The sequence below is a fragment of the Procambarus clarkii genome, chromosome 34 (assembly GCF_040958095.1).
Source record: "Procambarus clarkii isolate CNS0578487 chromosome 34, FALCON_Pclarkii_2.0, whole genome shotgun sequence".
NCBI lineage: Eukaryota > Metazoa > Arthropoda > Malacostraca > Decapoda > Cambaridae > Procambarus > Procambarus clarkii.
The window spans coordinates 20,374,596-20,387,094 of NC_091183.1; the positions used below are offsets into that span (position 1 = coordinate 20,374,596).

The following is a 12,499-nucleotide window of genomic DNA, read 5'->3' on the forward strand; positions in this document are numbered from 1 at the left end:
GATTTGATTGCATTGCAACCGCTGTTGCAGGTGTAGACTGCACTGAGGCGTAGAACAGTTAGGAGGTTACTGAAGACGTATTTCAGAACCTACTGTGTCATTTGTTGTAATTGTAATTATAGATCTGTTAGTTCTTGCTTGCTTGTTGATTCCTCTGTGGTCACGCTTATGTTCGAGTTAGTTCATTATGCAGTCCGAGGGGCTGGTGTCTAGCTGTCATTGATAGTGTCACAGGAAGGATTTCGAGTAACGTCATTGACATTTCTTTTTGTTTTGTTGTAGTAGTTAGTACTTTATTGAATAAACTAAGTTGTTATGGTTAACACTGTCTTTTCGTTACACCCCCACACATTATTATTGTTATGCAAATGTTCTTCACACTCGACTAATAAAACTAATTTTCTGAGCTTTGGATCAAATATACGGCACCACACAACAATAAATTATTGTTGTGAGAGCCCGTGACCTACTCGTTAGATTCGCTTCGGCGATTGGCGAAGGTCGGCGGTCTAGTGGGGAGGATTTCAATTTTCATTGGGGTCTCGGCGTTTGCTCGCGCCTAGTCAATTGTTCATACATAGTCCCAAAGTGAGGAATGAGCTGTTTACTACACTGGTGTGTTAGCTAAGCAAGTCCTTCCTCAGGCGACCTAGTTGAATATCATGACAGGAATAAAGGTTAAAGAATAAAGAAAGTTCTTAGAAATTTTCCGAGCTAAAATTCCTTATACCAATTATAATTTTTTCCAATACTTCTCACAAGTAACTCAAAACTCTCACACTATTAACAGTATCTTTCTGGACCCTTTCCTCCGTTTTATGAGCTGTGGAAAAGAAGTTCCTGTAAAATAGTCTAATAGGGGGAATAGGTGTTGTGTTAGTTGTTTATATGTATATATATGTTGTACCTAGTAGCCAGAACGTCGTACTCGGCCTGCTACGCAAGGCCCGATTTGCCTAATAAGCCAAGTTTTCCTGAATTAATATATTTTCTCAAATTTTTTCTTATGAAATAATAAAGCTACCTATTTCATAATGTATGAGGTCAATTTTTTTTATTGGAGTTAAAATTGACGTAGATATATGACCGAACCTAACTAACCCTACCTAACCTATCTTTATAGGTTATATATATATATATATATATATATATATATATATATATATATATATATATATATATATATATATATATATATATATATATATATATATATATATATATATATAAACACACACATATATATATATATATATATATATATATATATATATATATATATATATATATATATATATATATACATATATATATTTATGTATATTATTAAATATGACCGAAAAAGTAAGATTAATAATTCTAACACGAATTTTCCCGATCTTTCGTACGTTTCTTTTCACTGTTGGAGGTAATTAAAAAATCAATTCTCCAAAATTCATTTTTATTTCTAGTCTGACGCGACACTTGAGTGCGTTTCGTAAAACTTATTACATTTTCAAAGACTTTAGCTTACACATACACAACTGAATAGAACTTACACATCTTCGATTTGTTTATATCTACATTTGAGTGAGGTGGATGGGGTGAGGTGGTATTAATATGGTATTAAATTCCTAAACAAAAGACAGAACACGAAACAATGATTATTGAATAGAAGTGATTTGTAGAAAGCCTATTGGTCCATATTTCTTGATGCTTCTATGTTGGAGCGGAGTCTTGAGGTGGGTAGAATATAGTTGTGCATTAATTGGCTGTTGATTGCTGGTGTTGACTTCTTGATGTGTAGAGCCTCGCAGACGTCAAGCCGCCTGCTATCGCTGTATCTATTGATGATTTCTGTGTTGTTTACTAGGATTTCTCTGGCGATGGTTTGGTTATGGGAAGAGATTATATGTTCCTTAATGGAGCCCTGTTGCCCTAGTGTCTAGAGCCCTAGTCTCTTTTAAAGCGTTCTGTTTTGTGTCTGGAGAGTTTCTCATGAGTAGGCTGGCCGTTTTTCTGGTTTATAGTAAATCGTCAGTTGTATCCTCTGATTTCTGTCTGTAGGGATAACGTTTCTATTAACAATATATTTCAGGACCCTTTCCTCCGTTTTATGAGCTGTGGAAAAGAAGTTCCTGTAAAATAGTCTAATAGGGGGTATAGGTGTTGTGTTAGTTGTCTCTTCAGAGGTTGCATGGCGTTTCACTTTCCTTCTTATGATGTCTTCAACGAAATCATTGGAGAAGCCGTTGTTGACTAGGACCTGCCTTACCCTACAGAGTTCTTCGTCGACTTGCTTCCATTTTGAGCTGTGGCTGAGAGCACGGTCGACATAAGCGTTAACAACACTCCTCTTGTACCTGTCTGGGCAGTCGCTGTTGGCATTTAGGCACATTCCTATGTTCGTTTCCTTAGTGTAGACTGCAGTGTGGAAACCTCCGCTCTTTTCCATGACTGTTACATCTAGAAAGGGCAGCTTCCCATCCTTTTCCATCTCATAAGTGAAACGCAGCACGGAACTCTGTTCAAATGCCTCCTTCAGCTCCTGCAGATGTCTGACATCAGGTACCTGTGTAAAAATGTCGTCAACATACCTGCAGTATATGGCCGGTTTCAAGTTCATGTCGACTAAGACTTTTTGCTCGATGGTACCCATGTAGAAGTTTGCAAACAGGACACCTAGGGGAGAACCCATGGCGACCCCATCTACTTGCTTATACATGTGCCCATCCGGGCTCAAGAAGGGTGCCTCTTTAGTACAAGCTTGGAGTAGTTTCCTCAGAATATTTTCTGGTATGTCAAGAGGAGTACAGGCTGGATCACGATACACTCTGTCGGCTATCATCCCGATTGTCTCGTCCACAGGTACGTTGGTAAACAGCGATTCTACGTCCAACGAGGCTCTTATCCCTGTGGCCCGTGTGCCCCGCAGTAAGTCAACAAGTTCCTTTGGAGACTCTAGGCTGAAGGCGCAAGGAACATAAGGAGTCAGCAGGCCGTTGAGTCGCTTCGCCAGTCTGTACGTGGGTGTGGGTATCTGGCTAATGATTGGCCGAAGTGGGTTTCCAGGCTTGTGTGTCTTGACATTTCCATACGCATATCCGGGTTTATATTCCCCAATGATCTTTGGCAGGTTAAGTCCGGATTTCTTGGCGTTCACAGTTTCGATCAGTTTGTTGACCTTTGCTTTTAATTCGGCTGTAGTGTCCTTCGTTACCCTTTGGAACTTAGTTTGGTCAGAGAGTTTGATGTTCATTTTCGCCAGATATTCGTCTTTTTTAAGAATGACATATATTGGCGACCTGTCACCTCTCCTGACAACTATCTCCTTGTTCTCACGAAGGCTTTTAGCTGCCGCTTTGAGCTCGGGGGACAGAATGGTGCTTCTGTAATTGCCTCGATTCTTTCCTCCTTCTGCAATAAGTTCTGCTTGTAAGGTATCTTTGGTAGTGACCTTCTTTTGTGTCTCGAGGTCGAATATGCCGTCCATATAGTCGACGAAGAACTCTGTAGGGTAAGGCAGGTCCTAGTCAACATCGGCTTCTCCAATGGTTTCGTCGAAGACATCATAAGAAGGAAAGTGAAACGCCATGCAACCTCTGAAGAGACAACTAACACAACACCTATACCCCCTATTAGACTATTTTACAGGAACTTCTTTTCCACAGCTCATAAAACGGAGGAAAGGGTCCTGAAAGATATTGTTAATAGAAACGTTATCCCTACAGACAGAAATCAGAGGATACAACTGACGATTTACTATAAAACCAGAAAAACGGCCAGCCTACTCATGAGAAACTCTCCAGACACAAAACAGAACGCTTTAAAAGAAACTAACGTCGTCTATGCCTTCAAATGCCCTCTTGGGGACTGTAAGCTCCAAAAAACCCAGTATATAGGCAAGACAACAACATCTCTTTCTAGGCGTTTAACGATGCATAAGAAACAGGGCTCCATTAAGGAACATATAATCTCTTCCCACAACCAAACCATCGCCCGAGAAATCCTAGTAAACAACACAGAAATCATCGATAGATACAGCGATAGCAGGCGGCTTGACGTTTGCGAGGCACTACACATCAAGAAGTCAACACCAGCAATCAACAGCCAATTAATGCACAACTATATTCTACCCACCTCAAGACTCCGCTCCAATATAGAAGCATCAAGAAATATGGACCAATAGGCTTTCTACAAATACTTCTATTCAATACCCATTGTTTCGTGTTCTGTCTTGTGTTGATGAAATTAATACCCTATTAATACCACCTCTTGTTCTGTCTTGTGTTGATGAAATTAATACCCTATTAATGCCACCTCTTGTTCTGTCTTGTGTTAATGCCACATCACCCCTTCCACCTCACTCAAATGTAGATATAAAATCGGAGATGCGTAAGTTCTATTCACTTGTGTATTTGTGAACTAAAGTCTTTGAAAATGTAATAAGTTTTACGAAACGCGCTCGTGTCGCGTCAGACTAGAAATAAAAATGAATTTTGGAGAATTGATTTTTGATTTACCTCCAACAGTGAAAAGAAATGTACGAAAGATTGAGAAAATTCGTGTTAGAATTATTAATCTTACTTTTTCGGTCATATTTAATAATATATATATATATATATATATATATATATATATATATATATATATATATATATATATATATATGTCGTACCTAGTAGCCAGAACTCACTTCTCAGCCTACTATTCAAGGCCCGATTTGCCTAATAAGCCAAGTTTTCCTGAATTAATATATTTAATATAATTTTTTTCTTATGAAATGATAAACTACCCGTTTCACTATGTATGAGGTCAATTTTTTTTTATTGGAGTTAAAATTAACGTAGATATATGACCGAACCTAACCAACCCTACCTAACCTAACCTAACCTATATATATAGGTAAGGTTAGGTTAGGTAGCCAAAAAAAGCTAGGTTAGGTTAGGTTAGGTAGGTTAGGTAGACGAAAAAACATTAATTCATGAAAACTTGGCTTATTAGGCAAATCGGGCCTTGCATAGTAGGCTGAGAAGTGAGTTCTGGCTACTAGGTACGACATATATATATATATATATATATATATATATATATATATATATATATATATATATATATATATATATATATATATATATATATATATATATATATGTCACCACGTCTTTACGTGGTGACACAAAATAGAGTATTTCTGGCAAGCATATATTTCGTCCGCTGGTGTCGATCTAGGAATTACAGGTAATGTGTGCCTGAAATCTCCTGCAAGCAATATTAATGCGTTCCCAAATGGCCCAATGTTTCCACGGAAATCTTGCAATGATCGATCAAGAGCCTCGAGCGATTTTTTCAGGGCCACTGTGCATTCATCCCAAATAATAAGTTAACATTTCTGCAATACTTTTCCTATGCCGGATGCTTTGGAAATTTTGCATGTGAGAGTTTCAATGAATTGCATGTTCAATGGCAATTTCATAGCCGAAGTAGCAGTTCTTCCACTTGGTAGCAATGTCCCAGCTATTTTGGATGATGCAAGAGCTAAGGTTATGCTATTTTGGGATCGAAATGCTGCCAGAATCAATGTAATTAGAAAAAATTTGCAGTTCCTCCTGGCGCATCTAAGAAGATTTCTCCAAACCCCTTATTGACAGTTGGAACTATTTGAGTGTAAATGCCTTTTTGCTAAAGCGTTAGCTTAAGAATATTTGATTGCACATACAACAACAGATCACTCGTGTTGTAATTTTGTTCATGACGCAATTCTACATCGAATGAAGCAGCAGCAGATAGATTCGGTGATGGCATTTCCAATTCCTTTAGAACTTTGTTCGCGATTTCTAGGCACAAATCTTCAACCATTATCAACACTTCGTTGTAGATTTTTGCTGTGAAATTCATGTTCATATTTGAATTTTCCTTGTGTATTCGACGGATAACATTTTCAGCCATGTGAGATATATATTTCTTCCATTACTCTGTTGGAGATGAAGGAGACCCGGCGGTCAATATGATTGCAAACAATGCACGAATTTGATTTAGAAGTGACGTGTTGGACGCGTCATTAATGCATGCATCCCAGTGTCGGTCGTTCTCCAATAAATTCAGAGCTTGACATGCACTACGGGAAGTGGCATGTGTAACGCCGTTGAGAAATCTCAATGGCTGGAAGAACGTTGAACAGGGCACATTTACCAACAGCATGCGAAGAAAGAACCATTCATCTTGACTGGGCTGCGCAGTGTACAGTCTGCCTATCGTAGTGTGTTTGAATATGTCAGGGTGTTCGTCTACTCGCTCTCTTCATTTGTGTCGTTCCAAATGATTTTTTACTCGTATTCCATGTGTAATACGTAGGCACTTCCGAATACAGTGTGTTTTCGCAAACGCGTCATTATGACATAACGTGAAGAAAGCACTTAACGTTGTAGCCGGTGGATTCATAGCTGATTGTTGCACATTTGTAGCTGTGAAATAAGCGCGTTGTACATTTTCTTGTTTTCAAAACAAATACAAAAAATAGTAACGAAATATTTCAGTTCAAATGCAGATCAATCGACACAGATCAATTTCACCACCAATTGCACTGAAAAATAAGATGAACAGAAAAAAAAAGAAATGAAAAAGAATTATAAAAGAAACAAATAAGCTATTCCCAAGAAATGAACGGTATGGTAAACATCCTCGCTCAATTCAAATGCAACATCACACAAATTAATTAAATAAAAATGAAAATAAATAAAAAGCTATGAAAATTCAATATATCAATGCAATCGGAAAGATTGAAATGGAATTGTAACATATTTTATATAGCGTGTGTTGCTCTTACGTGCAACAGATGGCGCTGTTTTAAAAAAACGCGTTTTCACCTGTCACAGGTGTGGCATCTAAATATTAGGTACATCAAAACACGCATGTATTCAAATGGAACGTTGTGTCAAAATTTTAAAGCAATCGGTGAAGAACTGTCGGAACCTAGTGTGTTGCTCTTACGTCCTACAGATGGTGCTGTTTTTAGAAAAGGATTATTTTTTTATGTCATAGATGAGGCATGTATATAGTAGGTATATATAAACACTCGACTCTTCGAGTGCAATGTTGTGTAAAAACTTCAAAGCAATCGGTAAAGAAGTTTCAAAAATTCCCCTCACATGAAAAACAGACGAAAAATACAGCTTTAAAAAAAACGTGTTTTTTCCCGTCACGAAAAAACATTTTATATATATACTATATAGTATATATATAAAAACCTGCTGGGATGCGAATGGAACGTTGTGTGAAAATTTCAAGGCAATCTGTGAAGAACTTTCGGAGATTAGCGATTTTGAACAAACGAACATTTCCAGTTTTAATATATATATATATATATATATATATATATATATATATATATATATATATATATATATATATATATATATATATATATATATATATATTGTGTATTGTGTATTTAAAGGTTACAAAACATACAAGACAAATGCCTAAAGGTTATGGATCTCTTGAAGCTCCTCCGCTTCTGGACAGGAGCCGAGGATGCAGCAAGCATTTTCCCTCTGGATCGCCACACTGAGACGCTGAAACAAAAAACTGGAAGCCCTTGGGTCTCTGGTGACGTCAATGGGCTTGGAACCCAATTCCTTGAGAAATCCCAAGGCACTCTTGCCCTAGGAGCCATGTGTCTCAGACGCCAGTGGGAACAAAGAGGTATTGACCTTCCAGTCGCCTGTACTTGAGTGATTTTGCTGTTTCCCTGTGGTTGGCCGCCCCACCTGCTTGATCAGCTCCGAAATGTACATAGGTGTCAGCCAGGGTGGATACACATGTGTAGTACCACACCAACTGTCTACCCTCCTTCCATGAGTATATGGTGATGCCATCAGGGCGAAGTGCGGGGAAATCCGGGTTTTGGACCCCTAGGAGGTTATCTTGAGATGATTTCGGGGCTTTAGTGTCCCTGCAGCCCGGTCCTCGACCAGGCCTCCACCCCCAGGAAGCAGCCCGTGACAGCTGACTAACTCCCAGGTACCTATTTACTGCTAGGTAACAGGGGCATTCAGGGTGAAAGAAACTTTGCCCATTTGTTTCTGCCTCGTGCGGGAATCGAACCCGCGCCACAGAATTACGAGTCCTGCGCGCTATCCACCAGGCTACGAGGCCCCCACGTTTATCCCCCCCCTCGCATCCCCCAGGATGCGAGGTTCTCTCTCCGCTGGGCACCTAGCTGAGACGAGGCTTCTCTTGATGATGTCATTGACCTCGTTGTGTCTTGCATGCCAGCCCTTTGTGCTTTCGCAATGCAACCCATGCAGTCCGTATTGGTCTGCTTCCACCCTGTTGCAAATACACTTGTATTCAGTGTGAATTGGGGCACCAAGTCGGAAGGCCACTGCTACACGAAGGGATTCTGGATCTAGGCGCGTGCCCATTGCTGACATGGGTACTGCCAGGAGGAAGTCTCCTGCATGGGGAGCTTGCACTGCTCTGAGGCAGGCTTTCTCCTTGTCTGATGTTGCGACGCTGAGCATGGGGAGCCGTTCGGCCGAGCGGACAGCACGCGGGACTTGTGATCCTGTGGTCCTGGGTTCAATCCCAGGCGCCGGCGAGAAACAATGGGCAGAGTTCCTTTCACCCTATGCCCCTGTTACCTAGCAGTAAATTAGGAACCTGGGTGTTAGTCAGCTGTCACGGGCTGCTTCCTGGGGGTGGAGGCCTGGTTGAGGACCGGGCCGCGGGGACACTAAAAAAGCCCCGAAATCATCTCAAGATAATCTCAAGATGGCATCAGCTACTTTTTCAGCTAGAGGGTGGTCCCAGCCGGACTGTTTGTGTTTTTTTGTTGGCTCTATAATGGTTGCTGGGGCTGCAAGAACATCCCACTGATTTGAACAATCAGTGAAAGCAGGATCCTGTATTCCTGCTGAATCTCTCAGGGTTGCAGGTAAAATATCTCTGACGAGGTCGTGCGATGCATGGGAGGAGGAAAGGAAGGCTGGTAGAGCAATTTGGGAAGCTGTGCGGACACCAAGGCCGCCGAGTCTTACAGGAAGGGTTGCTTGCTCCCACTGAGAGTCGTCCAATGGCAGGTTCAGGACTTTCACCAGCATGGACCTCAGAAGGGTGTCATACACATTTAACTTAGGGCTGCTGTAGGATGGAGAACATCTCAGAAAGTAGGTCAACTTAGGTAGAGACAGGCATCTTGTGAGGAGAAAGAGAGCATCATGGGCATCAATCTTGTCAATCCTGTCCAGCATTCTCTTTAGGTCAGTGATTTTTGCAGCCAGGACCTCCTCGATTGCTCGTGGGCCAATGGGGGCACCCAGGAGAGTGCAGTCCGGTGGCTCGACAACGAGAATATCTGGAAGAACATTTTGTATTTGCCCAGTGACGTCTGGGTTGCGGGAGATTATTTCACATTTGGATGCATTGAGAATGAGGCCTAAGGCTGCTCCCTGTTCCTGGATTTTCCTTATATCCTCCAAAATGGTTTCCGGAGTTCCAGCTAGAGTGCCATCATCCAGGTACCAGATGTTTAGCTCGCTTGTCAGACTATCAGTGACCTCTTTGATAGCTAGGCAGAAAAGAAGGGGGGCTAAGGGGTGACCTTGTTGGACACCTTCACCGGAGTTTATTTCATGCTCCCCAAAAAGAAGCTTAGAGTCCCCACTGTAGCACGATCGGATGAATGAGTAAAGGGGACGGAAATGGTTGTGTACAGCCCTGAGGACAGCGTCTCGTCTGACTTGATTGAAGGCATTTTTGAAGTCAAGCTTTACTAGTGCCTTCTGGTCCGGGAAATCAGCAATGTAAGCCTGCGCTGCATGTGCTGCAGCTTCACAGCCTAGGGGAATCCCAAACCCGAGCTGATGAGGTTTCAGCAAGATGGCTGCTTCCTGGCTGATAGATCTGACTGCAACCTTAGCTACAAGGCGTCGGAGGGTGTTGCCAACGGCAATGGGCCTGATACCCCTATCCTTCTTCTTTAGAGCACAGAGTGCTGCTCCATAAAAGACAGGCCTGATGTCCTCAGGGATGCCGCCAGCCAAACACATGTCTGGAAAGTTCCACTAGAAGGTTCTTTGCAGCATCTCCAAGCACCGAGTTCAGCATTTGTTTGATGTGCTGGGGTCTTAGGCCTGCAAAGCCCCCTGCTGAACCTGTTGGGAAAGACATGGCTGCTTTGTACACCTCAGATTCTCGAACAGTCAAGGGTTCTATGCCAGCATTGTATTCCTGGGGATCCCTGCTGCTGTCGGGGGCTCTGGGTGGGTGTTTGTCTTGAAGAGCCTCTGCTGTCGTGGCGTTCCTGGGGGCAATAGTGTCATCGCTGGTCATGATTCTGATGGCACCTGTGGTATTGCCCTCTTCTATTTTCCTGGTGATCTGTGCTCTCATTTTGTGGTTCTCAGATGAGTTATTGTTGGTCGTCCTGCGGTTGGTGTTCTTGGCACGAGGGGGGAGGCGGACCAGGTTGTCTGCTCTGAGGAATTCATTAAGTGCCCTGATTACAGAGGTTGCTAATGACTTGTCTCTCCTGGGCGGTAATGCTAGGCATGCATTCCCAAATAGAAGGAGATTGTGCCACGATCCAGAGGTTCTGGGAGCATTGTTGACCTTTGTCAGCAGACTAGTGAGTTTGGCTGCTGCTTGGGGATGGGCAGCCTTGGGGATGTGGGGCAAGGTCCTGGTGGACGTCGCTTTGACTGCTTCAAGCAGATATATATATATATATATATATATATATATATATATATATATATATATATATATATATATATATATATATATATATATATATATATATATATATATATATATATATATATATATATATATATATATATATATATATATATATATATATATATATAGTATATATATATATATATATATATATATATATATATATATATAGTATATAGTATATATATATATATATATATATATATATATATATATACATGTATATATATATATGATGGTTCAAATAGCCGAGGCTATTTGAACCACCCCACCGCCGGCACTCGGATAGTAATCTTGGGCATAGCATTTTACCAAATCACCTCATTCTTTGGGGCACACGTGAGGAACACAAATGCGAACAAGCCTGAATGGTCCCCAGGACCATATGCAACTGAAAACTCACACCCCAGAAGTTTTCAGTTGCATATTGTCCTGGGGACCATTCAGGCTTGTTCGCATTTGTGTTCCTCACGTGTGCCCCAAAGAAACTCACACCCCAGAAGTTTTCAGTTGCATATTGTCCTGGGGACCATTCAGGCTCGTTCGCATTTGTGTTGCGAACAGAGAGAGAGAGAGAGAGAGAGAGAGAGAGAGAGAGAGAGAGAGAGAGAGAGAGAGAGAGAGAGTGAGAGAGAGAGAGAGAGAGAGAGAGAGAGAGAGAGAGAGAGAGAGAGAGAGAGAGAGAGAGAGAGAGAGAGAGAGGGAGAGAGAGCGAGAGAGAGTGAGAGAGCGAGAGAGAGTGAGAGAGAGAGAGAGAGAGAGAGAGAGAGAGAGAGAGAGAGAGAGAGAGAGAGAGAGAGAGAGAGAGAGAGAGAGAGAGAGAGAGAGAGAGAAAATCCATGTTTGCGTAAAGATTTTTCTTACAAGCTTTTGTATTGCAAAATTTGCGTTGAAAAACGCCAAAAAAATGGACACTAAGAACTAGACAAATTAAACTATGTTCAGTATCACAGTTGTAGATTAATTGATGTTGTCTTCCTAACAGGTGTTTAACAACCTCAGCTAGCAGTTGTGTGTCTTGCCGGAGTCACTTTCTTCAGGCACGCATGAACAACTCTCAACAGTAGAACCTCTTCACCTACTTGAGTAACTTTCGTTATTCACTAGCAGCTGAACTTTACCTCTGCTATCACGATGACGGTCAGCGTGACTGAACTCGCAGATCGCTTCACATGGATCGACTACACGGTGTTCGGTCTCATGCTGGGAGTATCGGCCTTCATCGGTATTTTCTACGGATGTTTCGGCAAGAAGCAGGACACGAAGGATTTCCTCGTCGCTGGCAAGTCCATGACCACCTTCCCTGTGGCCATGTCTCTCATCGCCAGGTAAATATACATTACAACTCTACTTACTGATTTTATGCGTAAGAGAGCCAAATTTTCACTGAAACAGCGCCAAATTACTCCATGATACAGATGCTTCCTATGAATAAAATGTCAAAGTTCCATAGAATCAACTAGGATTACTCGTCTTAGCATTTCAGCCTCTTTCATAGTGTCCTCATCCCCAGCGTCTCATTGACTTGCAGCTTCTCAAAGCCTCACTTTATTAGAGTCGTGGCTGTTATCTGAGGTTTGGGAGGTATTTTATACGAATCATATGAATCAAATGAGTCCCTGAATTCGATTTCAAGGATATGATGATTTAGGAAACCTTTATTTTAACAAACATTTTTACATTAGGTTGTCTATGGATATCCGTCCTCGTTGAATGATATGTAAATGAAGACAAAACTGCTCTTTCAATGCAGCCCATCTTCTTGAGTTGTCACAGC

The 12,499-nt window shown here is 41.3% G+C and overlaps 1 protein-coding gene across 2 annotated transcripts in view; it reads left to right on the forward strand.

Annotated features, from left to right (window-relative positions):
• Positions 1-12,499, forward strand: part of LOC123762009 (sodium-coupled monocarboxylate transporter 1) — a 299,587-nt gene that overhangs the window by 100,561 nt on the left and 186,527 nt on the right. For both annotated transcript variants that reach the window (XM_069335749.1, XM_069335750.1), the window contains exon 2: positions 11,708-12,050. In XM_069335749.1, coding sequence (XP_069191850.1) covers positions 11,857-12,050 — 194 coding nt within the window. In that variant the 5' untranslated portion in view covers positions 11,708-11,856. The remainder of the gene's footprint in view (positions 1-11,707; positions 12,051-12,499) is intronic.